Source organism: Notamacropus eugenii, chromosome 5 (assembly GCF_028372415.1).
Source record: "Notamacropus eugenii isolate mMacEug1 chromosome 5, mMacEug1.pri_v2, whole genome shotgun sequence".
NCBI lineage: Eukaryota > Metazoa > Chordata > Mammalia > Diprotodontia > Macropodidae > Notamacropus > Notamacropus eugenii.
In genome coordinates this window covers 238,466,623-238,487,380 of record NC_092876.1, presented here as the reverse complement: position 1 = coordinate 238,487,380, position 20,758 = coordinate 238,466,623, and the positions used below count along the sequence as shown (strand labels likewise).

The 20,758-nt window shown below is 36.7% G+C and overlaps 1 protein-coding gene across 5 annotated transcripts in view; it reads left to right on the top strand.

Annotated features, from left to right (window-relative positions):
• Positions 1-20,758, top strand: part of LNPK (lunapark, ER junction formation factor) — a 106,592-nt gene that overhangs the window by 51,840 nt on the left and 33,994 nt on the right. For all 5 annotated transcript variants that reach the window (XM_072612387.1, XM_072612391.1, XM_072612389.1 and 2 more), the window contains 2 exons: positions 15,796-15,879; positions 15,971-16,022. In XM_072612387.1, coding sequence (XP_072468488.1) covers positions 15,796-15,879; positions 15,971-16,022 — 136 coding nt within the window. The remainder of the gene's footprint in view (positions 1-15,795; positions 15,880-15,970; positions 16,023-20,758) is intronic.

The following is a 20,758-nucleotide window of genomic DNA, read 5'->3' as shown; positions in this document are numbered from 1 at the left end:
AAATTTTCATATCAAATTTAGTGAGCATGTTATTCCCTCCTTCAGTCACATGTGGAGAGAGTAGTTTTATTTTTCCCCCTCTCCCTTATCTCCTCCATTGAATAAGATTTTTCTTATCTCTTTTATGAGTTATAGCCTGCCTTGTTCCATTTCTCCCTTTCTCTTCTCAGAATTTTCCTCCTTCACCCCTTAATTTTTTATTTTATTTTATTTTTTTGTGTGGATATCATCTCTTCTGATATAATATACCCTGTACTCTGTGTGTGTGTGTGTGTGTGTGTGTGTGTGTGTGTGTGTGTACAATCTCTCCATCTACTCAAATACTGAGAAAAGATTCAAGAGTTAAAAATATTTTCTTTCCATGTAGTAATGTAAACAGTTCAGCTTTAGAGAGTCTTTTATGATTTTTCTTTTCTGTTTATGTTTACATGCTTCTTTTGATTCTTGTCTTGGGAAGTCAAATTTTTCTATACAGATCTGGTCTTTTCCTCAACATGAATGACTGAAAGTTGTATATATCACTGAAAGACCATTTTTTCCCTTGAAGTATTATACGCAGATTTGCTGGGTAGGTGATTCTTGGTTTCAATCCCAGGTCCTTTGATTTCTGAAATATCTCATTCCAAGCCCTTTGATCCCTTAATGTTGAAGCTGCCAGATCCTGTGTTATCCTGATTGTATTTCCATAGTACTCAAATTGTTTCTTTCTAGCTGTTTGCAGTATTTTCTCCTTGATCTGGGAGCTCTGAAATTTGACCACAATATTCCTAGGAGTTTCTCTGTTCTGGTCTTTTTCAGGAGGTGATTGGTGAATTCTTTGAATATTTACTTTGCCTTGTGATTCTAGAACATCAGGGCAATTTTCCTTGATAATTTCATGGAAGATAATGTCTAGGCTCTTTTTGATCATGGCTTTCAGGTAGTCCTATAATTTTTAAATTATTTCTCCTGGATCTATTTTCCAGCTCAGTTGTTTTTCCAACAAGTTGTTTCACATTATCTTCTATTTTTTCAAATTTTTGGTTTTGTTTACTAACTGCTTGGTTTAACTCAAATTCTCTCTTTTGACGAATTATTTTGTTCAGTGATCTTTTGAGTCTTCTCCTCCATTTGGCTAATAATTCTGCTTTTTAAAACCTTCTTCTCCTCATTGACTTTTTGGACCTCTTTTCCCAATTGAGTTAGCTTCTTTTTAAAGCTATTATTTTCCTCAGCATTTTTTTGGTTTTCTTTTAATAAGCTGCTAACTTGTTTTTTAAGCTCTTCTATTGCCTGAGCCCAGTTTAAGTTCCCTTTGGAGGCAGAGGCCTTGACTTCCTCTGACAGTATGCCTTGTTCTTCCTCATCTGAAAGGATGGGGGGAGACACCTGTTCCCCAAGAAAGTAACCTTTTATAGTCTTATTTTTTTCCCCTTTTTTGGTCATTTTCCCAGTCAGTTACTTGACTTCTGAGTTTCCTCTCCACAACCACCTTGCTTCCAGTTCCACCAAGCCAGCACTTGGGGGCTGAGATTCAAATGAGCTGCTCCCAAGCCTCAGGGGCTTTCGGTGGGGGCAGGGCTGCTATTCAATGTGAGATTAAGATCAGCTGCTCACAAGGGGTCAGGGCCACCACCCAGGACTCAGTTCCCTCAGGGGCTTAGGATGAGACCTTCAACAATGAATGTGGGCTACTACCTGCTTTGGGAGCCCCATCTGCTGCTGCCTCTACTGCTGCCTCCTGAAGGGGCCTGAGTAATGGGGACACCCCGCTCCCTTGTTGGCCAGCCGAAAAGACCCTCTCACTGACCTTTGGTGCCTGTGGGTTGAGGGATCTGTGGTGCTGCTGGAGATTCTGTCCCTGAAGCCTGCTCAGATCTACTCCTTTCGGTGCTGCGTGGCCAAGGCAGGGCTGGGCTCTGCTCTGCGTCTGGTGTGCAACAGACCTTTCGCATTGGTCTCCCGTTGGTCTTTCAGGTCTCTCTGGGACAGAAATATCCTCCACTGTGTTGTTCTATGGCTTCTGTTGCTCTAGAAATTGTTGAGAGTTCATCTTCACAGGTATTTTATGGGCTGTGGGGTAAGAGCTAAGTGTCTGTGCGTCTTTCTACTCCGCCATCTTGGCTTCTTCCCTATTCTATTTTTTAAAGTGTTATTTTCTTCAACTTTTTTTGGGTCCCCCTTTTGCAAGCAATTAACTCGTTTTTCATGATTTTCTTGCATCACTCTCATTTCTCTTCCCATTTTTTCCTCTGTTTCTCTTACTTGATTTTTAAGCTCTTCCGTGGCCTGAAACTAACTCACATTTTTCTTGGAGGCTTTGGGTGTAGGAGCTTTTGACTTTTTTGTCTTCTTCTGGCTGTATATTTTGATCCTCCTTGTCACCAAAGTAAGATTCTGTAGTCTGATTTTTTTTTTCTGGTTTTTGCTCATTTCCTCAGCCAGTTACTTGACTTTTGAGTTTTTTTTGTCAAGGTAGTTCTGTGCTTGGGGTGGGGAGGGGGCCGGGATCAGGGGCTCCGTCTCCTCTCACAATCTGTGGACCTAGAGTTCTAGAAACAGCTGCTGCCTCTGCTGCTGTGGCTGCGACACACTCCTCTGCTCCCTTCACCACCCTAGGGCTGGGACCCGGCAGCACTACTCTCTCACACAGGTTCAGCAGATTTTTTCCACTGGCTTTCCAAGTTGTCCTTGGCATTCTGGTGTTGAGAAGTCTGGAAATCACCATAGCTGCCAGTGTTTCAGTTCCCCTGAGGCCTGCTCATGCCCTATTTGTGTTGGTGTAGCTCATGCTGGACTGCGTTCCATTCTTAGCCCGATGTGATAGAGACTTCCTGTTTACCTTCCATGCCGTCTGCTGGCAGTTTGCTTCACACTGTCATTCTTTGGGTTCTGCAGCTCCAGAATTTGTTTAGAGTAATTTTTTACAGGTATTTGGGGGGTTTTGGTTGAGGGCTCAAGCAAGTCCCTGCCTTTACTCCACCATTTTGGCTCTGCCCATCTAGTAATCTACTTTCATTGGGAATGGGTTTAAGAGGGAATTATATATATGTATATTTGGAAGAGTATAGAAGTTTTCTTAATTCAGAAGAAATAAAATGATAAGGGAATAGGGAGGAGGTAGAGGATAAAGAAGGGCTTCTTAGAGGGGAGGGTGAGGGAATAGGTAAAAGGGGACTCTAGAATGGTATTTAGATCAATGGGAATGGGAGAATAAGGGAGGGATCTCTAGAGGGGAGGCTGAGGGAATAGATTATAAGAAGCTACAGAAGAGTGTTTAGATTTATGGGAATTGGAGGTTAGGGAAGGGATCGTTGGAGGGGGATAGGCAAGTAATAGGAGGGAAAGAAAAAAGAATAAATAAAAGTGTAAACAGCAGAGAAGAAAACTTACAAGGAAACGAATGATTGACAGCTCCCAACACAATGTGGTTTTCTTGAAATGAAAACTTATTGTTACATATTTTGAATCCTCTCTTATGTTCTGCTATGTACATGACATGGTTTTTTCTTTGTATTTAAGTTCCAATCTTTAAGTTTATGATATATTTTTGTTTCTTTTCTTCTGTATCTGTGTGAAGTGATAGGTGAAATAAAGGAGTGGTGGGTGAAATAAGTTTTGGGAACCTCTTGTCTAGATGGTTGCTTAGGTCCCTTCCAGAGCTCTGTGATTGTATGATTCTATGAACGAGATTTGGAAAGTGATTGCATTTATGGGGTGAGGGAAATTAAAGAGTAAAGAGTCCAAGGATGGAACCCTGGGTCCTTGGAAGGATGGTGGAGCCTTTAACTTTAAATGGGGAAGTTTGGAAGATATATGGGTTTGAGGGGAACGACGTGTTTTAGATGTGTTTTGTTTGAGATACCTATGAGGTCTACATTTCCAAATTTCCATAAGGCAATACCAGGATTGGAGTCCAAGTTGCAAACTACAGTTGAATATATTGGTATGGTAGTCATCTGTGTAGAGATAATCGAGCTGATGTTGGGCTTTTGAAGTCACCAAGAAAGCATGTAGAAAGAGAAGAGGGTTCAGGTGTGAAACTTCAGGTATACTCATAATAAGTGGATGACATGAATTATGCTTCAGCAAAGGAGATTGAGAAGGAGCAGTGAGACCAGTAGGAGGAGAACTAACAGGGACTGGTATGGCCAGAATACAGACAGTAGAGCATAAGAAGGGGAAGGTGGTTAACAATGTCAGATGTTGCAGAAGGGTTGAGAAAAGTTTATCATATCTCAATATTTGAGAGATCATTAGCAACTTTGTATTTTACACAAATTTCAGGTCAAGTGGAAAAGCCAGATCGCTAAGGGCTAAGAAATGAATTGAGAGGAGAGTAAATATAGACAGTTTAATTAAGCTGTAAAAGGGAGGAGAGATATAGAATAATAACTTGAGGTCAAGTGAAAGTTTTTTAAGGATGGAGAAAAACCTGGGTACGGTTGTAGGAAGCAAGGAGAATTAGTTAGTAGACAGGAGAAATTCAAAATGGACAAAAAGAGGGAGGGAGGGGATGGTAAAAAACCTAAACTCCTGTAGGATTTGAGAGGGCTTAGGGGCACAAATAGAGGGGTTGGCCCTGGTAAGAAGAAGGATTATCTCTTCACCTGAAACTGGAGGAAAGAATGGGGCATTATGTCAAGGGGGTTTGAGATGCACAGTTGTTGCCCTCTATTTTTTTCAGTAAAGTTAGCCTAGGTCTTCCTCTAAGATGGCAGACAATGGGATTGTATTAGAGACTTAAGGAGAGAAGAGGAGGTTTGGAATAGCTACAGTGAGGAGTGTGGTAGAAAATCAGGGAGGAATAAAAGTTTGTCTAAGTCTTTCTTATTTACCTTCAGTCTCTCCCTTTTTGATGGTTTAATTCCATCTGTCTGCAAATAAGACCTAAAAAATGACTTCCCTTCAACTTTCTATTACTCTAGGTACTGTCCCGTCATCTCCTCATTTAGCAGTCAAATTGCTTGCATCTTGTTTGTATTTTTCCATCCCCCACTGTTTCTCCAAACCCCTTGCAATCTCCATTCTACCCCTGCTTCTCTACTCAAGTTGCTTTTCCTAGGGTCATCATTGAATTCCCAGTTGCCAAAGTCAGTGACTCTTTTCTCAGCCCTTATTCTCTTTTACTTATTTGTAGCATTGAACTATTCACTTCTCTGTTTTGAATAGGGCCATAACAGATAATTGTGGCACCTGGGGCAAGGCAGTGGGAAAATAGCCCTTGATTCAATTTTTTTCTTTTTTCAACAAATTCAGTTGGGGATGTCCTTGGGGTGAAACAACTGTAGACACTAGTCTTAGACTAGATCAAAACCACTTGTGTCTAGGAGAAGGTGAAAGGAGTAGGGCAGGGCCTGGCCAGGGATTACCATCTCAATTTTGGGGGCTTGGAAAAAGTACTAGACACTGGGCCCTAATTATGTCTATGATGGATATCATCTCTTTGGCTTGAAGATACCATACTGTTCTCCTCTTCTTGCCTTTCTAGCTGCAACTTCTCTATCCCATCTACCATGCATATACAAATAACTTTAATAAAATAAATCATTAGTTGGCAAAACACGTGGCTTTTTGAAGTCTGAGAAAGGAAGGGTCATTACTGGCTTTGTAGAATTAATGGTAGTCCTGAAGTCAGCAGAGTCCTGGTTCTGATACTAGCTGTGTAGCCATATGTAAGTAAAATTAACCTTCTGATTTTCCTCATATAAAATGGGGATGCAAAATGCCAGGTTGAATGAATCAAAAGCTGGAATTAAGGTTACCAGGAGAAACATCAATAATCTCAGGTCTGCAGATGGCACCACTCTAATGGCAGAAAGAGAAGAAGAATTAAAAAGTCTCTTGAAGAGGGCTAAAAAGGAAAGTATAAAAGCTGGCTTGAAGCTTAACGTAAAAAACAAAAAACTAAGATCTTAGCAACTAGTCCTATCACTTCCTGGCAAATAGATGGAGAAGAAATGAAAGCAGCATTTGATTTTATATTCTTGGGCTCAGAGATCACTGCAGATGACAGCTGCAGGCATGGAATTAAAAGATGCTTGCTCCTTGGAAGGAGAGCTATGGCAAATCTGGATAGCACACTACAAAAAACAGAGACATCACCTTGTTGACAAAGGTCGATATAGTCAAAACTATGCTTTTTCCTGTAGCAATGTATGATTGAGAGAATTAGACTATAAAGAAAACAACACAGAATTGGCACTTGCAAATTATGGTGCTGTGGTAGACTTTTGAGAGTCCCTTGGACAGCAAGGAGATCACATCAGTCAATACTTAAATGAATTTAGGTTCTTCCCTGAAAGGTCAAATAGTGAAACTAAAGCTTAAATATTTTTTCCACATAATGAGAAGATGGAAAAGATCCTAATATTGGGAAAGATTGAAGACAAAAGGAAAAGGGGACAGCAGAAGATGAGATGGATAGATACTATCATGGAAATAATGAACATGAACTTGGGCAAATGTTGAGAGACAGTGGAGGAAAGAAGGGTCTGGTGTGCTACAGTCCATGGGGTCCTAAAGAATAGGACTGAGCAACTGAACAGCAACTTATCTCATGGGGTTATTTTGAGGATCAAATGTATTACAAAATTAAATGTGTGAGGCATTTAGCAGACCTTATGATAAAAGTCAGCTGTCTTTGATGGGGGTGGGCGGAACAGGGGGTTGGGGCGTTGTGTTAGGAAAAGCTTCATTCGTTGAGAAGGTTGTTTTTTGTATTAAGCTTTAAGCTTAAAGAGTGTGATGAGAGCTTTCTAAACACTTTGAAAAAATTTAACAAACACCAAGTAAAATGGATATTTTCATATGAGGAAAGAAAGAGTTAACATGAAATTGTACTGTTAATGCAAAGCTTGCTTTTCTTTTAAATGTATAATAAATGTAGCTTTCAGAGTTGTCTCTACTTGCCTGTGATTCTTCTTTTGGCCTTCAGTTCTGTTCTGTGCATTTTTTACAAAAGATGCTTCAGTGACCATCCTGTTCTTTTTCTTTTTGTTTACTTATCTCCTCTCTTCATATCACTCCACCTCTATACAAACAAAAAAGGAAAAAGCCCTGTAACAAATATGCGTAGTCAAGAATAACAAATCATAGTAAACATTGTGACCTGAGGTTTGGAGTGAACAATCTATAGCATGTAGTCTAGTTTGGAGCATAGACGATGTGGGAATAGTAGTGGGAAATTGGGATGAAAAGATAGTGTGAAGTCAGATTATCGAGGATATTGAATGTCAGGTCAAGGAGTCTAAACATAAAATACAAATAGGGAACCATATAGGGCTTGTAAAGTGGGGAATGACATAATGTTTCTTCTAAGTAAGATTAGTCTCACAATGATAGGAAAGATTGATTTCAGTAGGAAGAAAGACAGGAAGATATGTTCTGAGATTCTTTCAGTAGCCCAACCAGATGATAAATGGAGCTGCTACTGTGGGGTAGCGATAGTGAGAATAGAAGTGGGAACAAAGATGAAAAAGCTATGGATATAAAATCAACAGAATACCATCTTCTGCATTAAACCTGATGAAATCTTTCCTGATCCCCCAAATGCTAGTTCCCTTTCTCCTTCCTTCCTTGTAGTTAACTATTTTGTATGTAGTTGTATTTGTTAGCTTTATATTTATGCTGTATATATTTTTATGTGTAATTATTGTCTCCTTTATTAAAATATAGGTTCATTTTGAGTAAGGATCGTTTGGTTCTTTGTTCTTGTATCTCCGCTGCTTAGCAAAGTACCTGGCACATCATCGTGTTTTTGAACTTCCTTTCAGAAGTTAACAAAAAGAAGTGGGGAACAAAATTGAGCCAGAAATAAGTCATTAGATCTGATCCTCTGAACTCTGTATGACAGTCCAGTTGTCAGGATGGTACTTGATGTTTGCTTTACTTAAAATTTTTCCTTTGTCTTTGAAGAAGGGATTATAGAAATGCATGTAGAAAATCTTAAGTGAGTTTTGAGAAATTGTTCCCTTATATTGTGGTGCAGTAGAAAAAATTCTGGCTATGGAATTTGAATCCTTACTTTGTTACTTGGTTCATAGGTGACCTTGGGCAAGTTATTTCTCTGGGCTTCAGATTCATTTATAAAATGAGGGTTAGAATAGGTAACTTCTGAAGGTTACTTATAGCTCTAAATCTTTTCTCCTGTGATCCTTCAGTGAATTTATTTTAAAGTTGTTCTTTTTTGATATAAAATATATGAATAACTATTAGTAAACAATATATGCTTATTAATTTTAAGGTAAAAATTATCTATTTAGATTTAGTAATTAATAGCACTAAAGCATCTACTCCTAAGATATCTAGATAAGATTTTCTTAAGGTGATGTTTGAGTGCATTGCACTTTTGACAAATTAGTACTACCCAGAGGCAATAATTAAGTGTCTGCTATATGTCAATCATTTAATCAGTAAACATTTATTAAGTCCCTACTATGTGCTAGCTACTATGCTAAGCACCAATGATACAAGGAAAGATAGTTTCTGCTCTTGAGGAGCTCACAATCTAATAGGGAAGATAGCATGTAAACATATATGCAAAAAGATACGTACAGATAAATTGGAGATTATCAACAGAAAGAAGGCACCAGAATTAAGGAGGATTGGGATAGACTCCTTGAAGAAGGTGAGATTTTAGCTGGGACATGAAGGAAGCCAGGCAAGCAGAGAGGCAGATAGGAGGAAGGAAAACATAGAGTATCTTGTGTAAGGAATAGCAAGGAAGCAGGTGTCACTGGCTCACAGAGTAAGTAGGGTGGTATGAAGTGTAAGAGACTGGAAAGGTGGGAGAGTTAGGGGTGGGAGGGGAAACAAGGAAGAGGCAAAGATTATAAAGGATTTTGAATGCCAAACAGAGGATTTAATATTTTATCCTTGAAGTATTAGGAATATACTGGAATTTATTGAGTTGGGGTGTGTGTGTGTGTGTATGTGTGTGTGTGTAACATTGTTGGACCTGTGCTTTAAGAAGATAACTTTGAAAGCTGAGTGGAGAGTGGACTGCAGTGGGGAGAGACTTGTGGCAGGAAGACCAATCAGCCAGCTATTGCAATGTCCAGGTGTGAAGTGATGAGGGTCTGCACCAAGGTGGTGACAGTATTAGAGAGAGAAAGGTGGTGGTATATACAGGAGATATTATGAAGACAGAATCAATAGGCCTTGGCAACAGATTGTATATGGGAGGGTGAGACGGAATGAGGAAAGTCAAGGAAGACACCTAGGTTACAAGTATGGGTGACCATGATGATGGTGGTACTCTGAACAGTAATAGGGAAGTTAGGAAGAGGGGAGAGTTGGAGAGAAAAGATAATGAGTTTGGTTTTGTACATATTGAGTTTAAGGACATTTAGATGTTTGGGAGGCAGTTGGATGTATGTGACTGGAGGTTAGCAGAAAGGTTATGGCTGGTTAAGTAGATTTGAGAATCTCCTTAACCATAGCGATGATAATTGAATCCATGAAATCAAGTGAAACAGTATTGAAGGAGAAGCGAAGAAACCCCAGAACAAAGTTTTTTGGTTTGTGAGCATGACCTGGATGAAGATTGAGCAAAGGATGTTGAGGAGTGATGAAATAGGTAGGAGAACTACTAAGTGAAAGTATCGAATTATGTTGATTATCAATTCTCTGACTTTCTTTTTTAATATTTATTTATTTTTAGTTTACAACATTCAGTTCCACAGGCTTTTAAAAGTTTCAGATTTTCTCCCCCTTCCTTCTTCACCTCTCTCTTCCCTAAGATGGGCATGTAATCTCATAATCTCTACATATACATTCGCATTAAACATTTTCACATTAGTCTTGTTGCAAAGAAAATTATAGCCAATGGAATGAACCATGAGAAAGAAGAAACAAAACAAAACAAAAAAGAGAGAACAAATAGTATGCTTCCATCTGCATTCAGATTCCATAATTCTTTCTCTGAATGTGGATAACATTTTTCGTCATGAGCCTTTTGGAGTTGTCTTAGAACCTTGAATTGCTGAGAAGAGCCAAGTCTACCAAAGTTAGTCATAGTACAACATGACTGTTAACTGTGTACAATGTTCTGCTCTTCTCACTCAGCATCAGTTCATATAAGTCTTTCCAGGGTTTTCTGAAGTCTTCCTGTTCGTCATTTCTTATAGCACAGTAGTATTCCATTCCATTCGTATACCACAACTTGTTGAACCATTCCCCAACTGATGGGTCTCCCCTTGATTTCCAATTCTTGGCCACTACAAAAAGAGCTGCTATAAGTGTTTTTGTGCATGTGGGTCCTTTTCCCATTTTTATGATTTCTTTGGGATATAGCCCTAGAAGTGGTATTGTTGAGTCAAAGGGTATGCACATTTTTATAGCCCTTTGGGCGTAGTTCCAAATTGCTCTCCAAAATGGTTGGGTCAGCTCACAGCTCCACCAGCAATGAATTAGTGTTCTAACTCTCTCACATCTTCTCCAACATTTATCATTTTCCTGTTTTGTCATGTTAGCCAATCTGATAGGTGTGATGTGGTACCTCAGAGTTGTTTTGATTTGCATCTCTCTAATGAATAGTGATTAGAACATTTTTTCATATGACTATAAATAGCTTTAATTTCTTCCTCTGAAAACTGCTTGTTTATATCCTTTGACCATTTATCAACTGGGGAATGACTTGTATTCTTGTAAATTTGAATCAGTTCTCTATATATTTTAGAAATGAGACCTTTATCACAGACACTAGTTGTAAAAATTCTTTCCCAGTTTTCTGCTTCCCTCCTAATCTTGGTTGCATTGACTTTGTTTGTGAAAAACTTTTCAATTTAATGTAATCAAAATTATCCATTTTTCATTTCATAATGTTCTTTATCTCTTGTTTGGTCATAAATTTCTCCATTCTTCATAAATCTAACAAATAAATTGTGCCTTGCTCCCCTAATTCATTTATAGTATCAGCTTTTATACCTAGATCGTGTGCCCATTTGGACTTTATTCTAGTATATGATGTCAGGCATTGATCTGTGCCCAGTTTCTGCTACACTATTTTCCAGTTTTCCTAGCGCTTTTTATCAAGTGCTGAGGTCCTTGGGTTTATCAAACAATAAATTGCTATAATCATTTACTGATGTGTTTTGCATATTCAGCCTATTACACTGATCTATCCCTCTATTTCTTAGCTGGTACCAAGTGGTTTTGATGATTGCTGCTTTATAATATAATTTAAGATCTGGTATGGCTAGGCCACCTTCCCTAGCATTTCTTTTCATTAATTCCCTTGATATTCGGAAACATTTGTTCTTCCAGATGAATTTTGATATTATTTTTTCTAACTCTAGAAAACAATTTTTGGGTAGTTTGATTGGTATGACACTGAATAAGTAAATTACTTTAGATAAGTACAAAGAGATACCAAATATTTCAGGCTGAAAGTTTATTTTTGGTTGGTGGTGAGAGTAGAGGGGGAAAGCAGGGAAGACTTCTTGTTCTAAGTAACATCTAAGCTGAGTCTTCAAGTTTGGGAAAAGATATAATTTGATGGTGATGGTGAGTTGCAAGTGGCAACTTAAGTTGTAACAGCATGAAATTAGCATTTGGTAAAGTAAAACCAGAAGCTTTTGACAGTAGTAATGGTTAGTAATTGCAGGTGTCATTGCTGACAATCCCATAAGTTAAAGGACTTGTATATTTGGATACATTGTTATATAATTGTAATTTTGCTACTGCAAATTGCTCTCATTAGATTGTTTAACTTATTAGTATCTATTTTTATATCTCAGTTTTATGTACAGTAATTGAAAATAATAAAATTGCATTCAAAAAGCAAAAGAAAATTAATTTAGGTAGAATTGTCATTTTTGTTATATTAGCTCAGCCTACCCATGAGCAACTGATGTTTTTCCAGTTATTTAGATCTGACTTTGTGTGAAAAGTATTTTGTAATTGTGTTCATATAGTCCCTGGATTTGTTTTGGCAGGTAGACTCCCAAATATTTTATAGTGTCTATGGTAACTTTAAATGGAATTTCTCTTTTCTATCTCTTGCTGTTGGGCGTTGTTAGTAATATATAGAAATACAGATGATTTATGTGGGTTTATTTTGTATCCTGCAACTTTGCCAGAGTTGTTTATTATTTCAAGTTTTTCACTTGATTCTCTAGGATTCTTTAAGTATATCATCATATCATCTACAAAGAGTGATAACTTAGTTTCTTCTTTGCTTGTAAGGTGTCATTTTCTTCCTTAAGGTTCTGGATCTCCTTTTCTAATTGGTTGACCTTCCTTTTATAAACTTCTTGTTTTTCTTGGATTATTCTTATTATTTTTTAGTTTTTCCTCCACCTCTATGGTTTTTAAAGTCTTTTTTAAGATCTATGAATTCTTGTTGGTGACCATTTGATGTTACTCTTTGGGGGTTTCTTTACTTCAGTATCTTCCTCTGAAGATGATCCCTGGTCTTCTGTATTCCCATAATAGCTTTCTATGGTTGGATTCTTTCCCCTTTGCCTATGCATTTTTTGAGGTGGTAGTTTAATTTTTGTAATCATCTCTAGCTTTGGGGTATGGGGAATGGTGCCTCTGGCCCCAGGTCTTCTGTTCTTTCCTCTAGCCTGGAACCAAAGCCAAACTTCCAAACTCCTGTAAATGCCCACAGCCAGGCCCTTTCTACCCCACTACTTCCGCACTCACTGGGCATATGCTCTTTCCTTCTTGCCCCCACTGCTCTTCACAGCACAGCTGGTTCTGGTGTTCTTTGTCATCTGAGAGAATCTTCCTAACTCAGACACCCAACTCCCCTCACTATGGGGGAAAGGGGGAGGGGAAGAGTTCCTGTGGCTGGAGCTGAGGCAACCTTTCAAACCAACTAACCCCAGGGCTTGCCACTTGCTATTAAAAGTGGACCCTAGCCTGGAGGTGTTTACTCTTCACAGGGACCAAACCTCATCCTAGGATTTTTTCTTCTGAGATAATATTTGTAAAGCGCTTAGCACAGTACATAGAACATACTAAGTGCTATATAAACGTTAAATTATTATTATTAATTCGTAGTGATCCCTGACTCCTTCCTTATCCCTCACTGGTTTCTTTCTCCTTTCTCTGTAATGTCATAACATTGTGTAAACTTTCAAATTTGATCAAAGACTGCCTGACGTTGTTATTAAGTATTTATGCATCTTTTATATACCCCTTAGCTCTTAGGACAATGTTGTACACATAGTACAAGCTCAGTGAAACCTTGTTGAATGAATAAAGAAGTATGTGGGATTCGGGAATTATGAACCCTAGTGGAAGCCAATTGTAGCTGAAACTGGTAGAAGGCCCTTAGGTAGTCTCTCCCATACAAAGTTCATGTGTTTACCAGAAGACAGAGTAAAGAAGTAGCTACAAAAGACTGTCCCTAGCCTATTTTATAGTTGGGAATTACAAATAAGGCTCAGAACTGCTTAGGATCAAACTATAGTACCCTCAGTTTAGCTGCCCATAATCATGACATAAGCTTCTAGGAAATTTCTTCCTGTAATTCCTGTCCTTACAGTCAAAAAACATTTTGGCTGCAGGCTATGATCCCTAGAACTAGCATTATGGTTCTTTGCAATTTTTGCCTTCCTAACAGGATGACTAGTTGGACAAATAAAATCTGTTTAGCTAAGTTTTAATTTAGTCCATTGTTGTGTTTTGATTTCTAAAACTTACTTTAAAAGGATGATATTGTACCTTTTTGCTCTATAAGACAAATAACACTGTAGGAGTTGATTCATTCATCTCTGGGACTTGCCTGGTTGCCGTAGTTCTAGTTTAGAGATGAATAGGTGGAACCTAACCTCACCCTTCTGTTTTTTATAGGTCCCAGACATCTGGTCAGGATAGCAGGGCTTAAGCAGCTTGGGTATCTTGGCAATTGCCCTCTACTGTAGTTATTTCACCACAAATCCCCATCTCCTTTCTACCTCTTCCTCAAATCAGTGTTACCGTAGCATAATAACCTACTGTCTTATGGCTTTACAAAGAATCCTTGTAGGCTTCTTAGACTAAAACACCTTTCCCTGGCCACCATTCTCTTTTTCTTCCTACCCCATGTATGTCTTGTTCTGTCTCAAGTATCTACTTGTATCTTCCCTCCCTTTCCATTGTGTTGGCCTAACTTTCCAGGGTGATTATAGATTGCTCCCTCGAACTCTTAGATCCTGTCAAGCCAGATTTGCTGTTCCCTAATTATGAACATCTAGATGTCACCTCACTGCTTTTGCACAGTTTGTTTCTCCATATATGAAATGCTTTCCCTCCTTCCTGCTCTCTTTTAGAACTCTTAGGTTCCCTTCAAGACTCAACCCATTGCAATTTCCTCCAAGAGGCCTTTCCTGATACTCTCTGTTGCTAGTACCATCCCATCAATGGGTATTTTTTTCTTGTGTATGTACAGCATTAATTTATCTGTGAAGATGTATCACTTAGCTCTTTAAAGCTCTTGTATTCCCAGTGCCTAGTACACTTTCTGGTGCTTAATGCTCATTTGATTTACCCCAGAGTATTAAAGTTCTATCTTGGTGAGCAATTCTCAGTCTTTTTTTGGAGTTGTGTTGCTCTGTCATTTTTTTTTTTTGTCTTTGTATAGAGAGGTATTCTGTACCATCAGCAAAATTATATAAAGCACTTAAAAATCAAAATAAATAAAAAATCACTTTTTGGGGGAAGAGGATGTCTTTGTATTCCTTGTGATAATTGGAGAAAAGACAGTAATGGCATGAAAGTAAGACTGGGAATCATTCAACGAAAGCATGAAGAATTGAGTGATTAATGAAAAGTATATTATCTCCTGTTGGGGCAATGTCTTTTTAATTGTTTTCACAATTTAGTAAGTACACTTGGAGTTGTATTTTAAAATATATATGACCTTTTGAATTATATAAAGTATTGAATCTAAAAAGTTGTCATAAGTAGTTATTTTGAAAGGTGATGTCCAATTAAGATTTTTAGAAGTGTTTTATTCATTCTGCATTTTAATTATAACAGAATATCTGCCTACTAAAGTTAAACTTTCTAACATTGCCTTTTAACTGCTAAAATTATTTTTACTAGTGATTACTTTTAATATTAAATATTAAAGTTATAATATAACCTGAGTTCATTGTAAATAAACTGCTATAATAATGGAGTGCGCTAGTTACAACCCCTAAAGTATGTATAGAACTCAGTAAATTTTTTATTTAAATTCTTAGCATGTTCATTTTTTCCTCCTCAGAAGTTGTTTGAATCTAACTGTAAAAATGGAATTTAGCCCTTAAAATCATTTGAGCAAATTCCATGGCTGTTCTCCCAGTTAGTGAGTTTTCACAGCATTTGCAGCAAGCTAATTGCTTCTGCTAATAAATAATCTAAAATCGATGCTGACAGCAGTTAATTGGCACAGAGACTTTATTCTGTAAAGCACTTGGCTAACGACCTTCTTTAAATTAATAGCATTAAGTGCTATGAGGAAATAAATCTGAGGAATTGCCTGTCATTTGCTTGTCATGTCTAATAACTTCCAATAATGATAGCTGATAGATTTTTGCACATTCCATTATTGAAGTTGGTGCATGTAATTATTCTCCTCATTATATGTAAACAATTAGTAATATTTGGTGGTTCTTTCCAATAAAGCTGTAAAATACAAGTAACACATTAGAAGTTAGAAACTATTATAAAACCTAAATTTTTGAATGTGGGAAGTCTCTCAATACTGTATAGATACATTATGAGGTATGTTTTTGCTGAACTTTTCACTTTAACAAATTTTAAATCAGACTTATGAAAATAGCATTTATAAGCAGTTAAAATTTTAAAATGACAACTTACAGAAATTTTTGTTCACAGCTTGAAGAAGTCATGGAAAAAGAAACTTACAAGACTGCTAAATTAATTCTTGAAAGGTTTGATCCAGAATCAAGGAAGGCAAAGGTAGGACCCTGATAGTAATAATCATTTAAAATTATGAAATATACTATATAGCAAAACTTTTACACCATTTACAACTTTCTATAATTAACAGGAGGTTGAGCCATCATCTTTAGGAGCAGCTGCAACTGCAAGGCCTGGACAAGGTAAATAACTTTGTAGAAACTGGTGCTGCTGTTGGAAAGATCCGTATTTATACAAGTGAGTTCTAACGTGTGATGGAGAAGTGTGAAAATCTATGTGGAATGTTTTTATGTTTTTACATTTGTTTCGGAATACAATTTGGTGTGGGTGGTTATTTTACCTGATGATGGTAGATCTTTATGTGAATAGTATGACAAATGAGATTACTTTTGGGATGTTAATGCCTGTTGAGGTGAAATCTGGAATTGATTTTAACCTCTTGAAATTTGAGTAACCTTGCTTGAGATTTAGTATAAATTTATTTTGTTTTTAGTCAGTTGGCAGTTTGATTATAGCAGAAGTCTTTGAATCTTTATGTTGACTCATTTTGGTGTAGAACTTTTCTTTGCATTGAAATTTGTTTTTCATGAGTTTAGGAATTAGACAAACACATAAATAAGAAAATTGAAGCAACTATTCTTAAAATTGTTGCAAAACTTTCTTGATTGTGTAGCACAAGAAAATCTATTAATTCCATATCATCTTGGTAACAAGTAAGTTTGAAAATTTGTGACCTGGTGAGGTATACTTAGTTTTACTTAAAATGAGCATTTAAAAGAAAACCATTTGAGTTTTGAACAGGTTGTGACTCTGCTCTCCTTGCTGAATCCAGTGGTGCTGTACAACCTGGAGGTTTTTGTCTTCTATCTTCTCTTTTTAAAAATAATACTCAAAAGTCTTTACGTGTTTTTTTCATGAACTTCTGATAGTGCTCGAGGTCACTTGTAAGACAAACTTGCTTCTTTACAAAAAATGCTTTCATAAATACTGAGAAAAATAATAGGCATTGTTTTGCATATTAATAATTTTTCCATATTGGAGATATTCATTTAGAGTTGAAAAGAACTTTAGGGCATCTTCTAATCTTCTTTCTTTGTTTAATTAATGCTAAAAATAAGGCCCTGAAAGGTTAAATGATTTGCCAGATGTCACACAGATAACTCGTCTTGATTCCAAACCCAAGACTTTTCCCTATCCTGTGCTTCCAATTTTCTTTCATAATACTGAAAATTCATAATTCAGCAGAAATTAATATGCAGTGAATTACAAAATTATAATTTAAACTTTCCTGTAGTTTATTACCCCTTTAAAAGAAATAAAATTTTTTTTGTTGCTCATATAAAGTTCCAGAAGCTTTTACAGTATTTCCTGCATTTTATACTTTTCTCAGAGATTCTTATTAAATATCTCTATTATCTTTTTGTGAAATTTGATTTGAAAAGCTTCCTGTCTCCTAAGTAAGCTTCCAATAAATGTTTAGATGAGCATTTCTCCCTTAAGACAGTCTCACAGACAAATTTCCATATAGCTTGTCAACAAAATGCATAACACCATTGGAATTGTGTTCTGGGCAGTTGTACCAGCAAACATTCTGAAAGTAGCTATAAAAAATAAAAATTAATAAAAGGATATGTAATGTTCTTTCCTATAATATTAGAGCAGTTGCTCAGTTTTGATGAAGAGAATCCATAATTACTTTGCTAAGTGCATTCAGTGTTTTATTATTTGTGTAAAAACTTAACAGTAGTGTCCTAACAATTTTTTTCGGCTCATCTATACTTGTGTGTGCCTTTTAAAATATTTTCCCAATACATTTTTTGTTAAATAGTACATTGTGCGTTCAAACTTCATTGCTGAAGAAGACCATGCCATCAGAGAAATAATGACATGACTTGCACTTGACTTTGTTTTGAGTGAGGGAGGGCTATGCAGGTCACCAGCCTCACTTCTCCTCCATAGCCATCTGAATCCAGTGACCAGATATTCATCAGGATGACTGGAGATGACCCAGGATGAGGCAATTGGGGTTAAGTGACTTTTGTCCAAGGTCACACAGCTAATGAGTGTCAAGTGTCTGAGGGGAGATTTGAACTCAGGTCCTCCTGATTCCTGCATTGGTGCTCTATGCACTGTACCACCTAGCTGTCCAAATAGTACATTGTGGCTTTCATTGGAAACGGTCAAATTAATCTTTACCTTTTTGACATGCAATAATAGATCACAAATCTGTAAATAACAAATGAAGTTGTGTCTGATTCTTAATGTCTCAAGAAAAGTATTTGTTAAATTTATTTATGGATTTATTTCTAGGATTGGCACAGACAAAATATTTTGTTCACACATTATATAGATGCCATTGCTGTCAGTATTCAGACCTGTCATCATCACTCCATTATTTCTTAAAATGGGAAGAATAAGTTGTCATGAAGTGAACCACCATTGGCAGCAACATAGAGAGAGTTTTGGGAGTTGATATCTTGATCCTCTTTCCTTATACCTGAGCCTCATGATTTCTCTGTCCACTCTTTCAACCTTAACTTCACTTTAACTGAGGGCAAGTCAAAGAGAGGGGAGAGTAGAAGCAGTGGTAGATGTGCATTCTCCTTTAGGGGAGGAATTTTATATAAATGTAACCCCCTTTGGTAATGTGCCTATGTGGTTTTGGTGATTGCACTTGGACAGAGAATGATCAGAATTCCAGGTACATATACTTGAATTTAACTAGTTGGTCCAAACTACTTCTCCAGTTGCCTTGGCAGGTGAAAACCCAGTTTCATTTCTATATAATCCTTTAAACTTGAAGGGATTTGAAGTTTATATAATAAAATTTATGACAAACTTCAAGGAGTAGCCCATATTTTAGGGAAAATAGATAAAATATGCATGTTTCATTTCAAGGTACAGGAGAGCTGTTAATTTATAATTTCTAAAAGGTTAGTCTTGGTTTGAGCCATTCATGTGATTTTATCTTATTGCTCCATATTTCTTTATTCTTTCTTTGTTTAATTTTTTAAAAAATAAACAGATTTTTTATCTCATTTACTGACATAACTATTCTTAATGATTTAACAACATTTACATATAGCATGCCCAAGATATTTTAAGAAGCCAAAGTTCTCTTTCCCAGTATACTTTTAAAAAACTGAATATATTCCCTATATGGGATGTCATGTTTTAATTTCAGAATAGCCAGTGTTGTTCTCTGTTTTTGTTTTGTTTTATCTCTAGACTTAGGATGTATATCCCTACTCTTTAGGTGTTTCTGTTCCTGGGCACAGCTACCATGTAGTTATGAAATAAGTAGTGTCAGAGGCAATATCAGACAGAGGTGATTTGGCTGTGTTATCCCTGAGAGGGGAAGCAATTATGGGAGAACAATAATAGCCCTAACATTTGTACAGTGTTTTGAGGCTTGCAGTGCACTCAGCATTATCTCATTTGATCCCAAAAATAAACTCTAGGAGAGTGGTGCTGTTATTATACCTATTTTATAGAAGATGAAACTGAGGCTGACAGAATTTAAGGGACTTAGGGTTATGTAACTGGTAAGTGCCTAAGGCAGGATTTGAACTCAGTTCTTATTAATTCAAGGTCCAGCACTTTATTTACTTTATCTTTCTATCTATCTGTCTGTCATTTATTTATGCTACCTACTTGCCACCTACAGTGGACAGACCCCTGCATTTGGAGTCAGGGGACTTAGATTCAAATCTCAACACTAACACCAGTATGACTGGGGAAAAATCACTTTGCTTATGTGGGGCTCATTGATGTCCTCATCTATAAAATGAGTTGGGTTGTTCATGCTCTAATTTTCTTTCTAGTTCTAAATTCTGTTTTCCTGCTTTCTTATATACATAATGATTCCTTTGTGCCCAGTTTTCTTAAAACCCAATTCTGATTGGTTCTCATTTTTTTTTTTGAGTGCTGTGGTATGCCCTTATTTTCTTTCTTTAAAAATTTTCAATTAAAATTCCATTTTTTCTCTTTCTTCCCATAAGTGGGAGAAAAAAATACAAAAGCCTTGTAACAAATATGAGTAGTTAAAATAGATTCTCCCATTGGCCAAGTCCAAAAATTATATGTTGTCTGCACCCTGAGTTCATTACCTATCAGGAAATGGGTAGCATTGGTTTGATCACAGTTCTTAAATCTTTCAGAGTTGCTTGTATTTACTTTATTGTTACTGTATAAAGTGCTTGCTTCACTTTGCATCAGTTCTTTTTTTGGTTTATTTTTTTGAAGTAACCGGTATTTTGAAAGATTAATTTGAGCCTCCTATTCTCTCATTCTCCCACTGAACAAATTAAAAAAAAAAAACCAAAAACAAATCTGAAAAACTAATCCCTAAATTCATATCTACATAGTCTGGCAAAACAATCCCCATCTTAGCCATGTCCATAAATGTATGTCTCTTCTTGCATTTTAGATTTATCAATCCACACAAATTTTCCTAGATTTCTCTAAAATTTCATAATTTCTTTCAGCCCATTAATATTTTGTATTATTTCCATATACTACAATTTGCTCAACTATTTTCCAATTGATGGGCACTTCCTTAGTTTCCAACTCTGTCACCACAGAAAGACTTAATGTAAATATTTTTGTACGCATGGCTCCTTTTCTTTTTTCTTTCATATTTTTGGCTATAGCCATAGTGGTATCTCTGGTTCAAAGGGTTTGCATAGTTTAGTAACTTTTTGGGGGGCATCACTCCAATTTGCCTTCTAGAATGTCAGAACCATGTCAGAGATCCACCAACAGTGCTTTAATATGCCTGTTTTCCTGTAGACTTTCCAACATTTCTCATTTTCTATTTTTTGTCATTTTTGCCAGTCTAATGAGTATGAGGTCTTACCCCAGGATTTACTTTTGATACTTTAATAGTCATTTCTCTAATGATGATTTGAAGCATTTT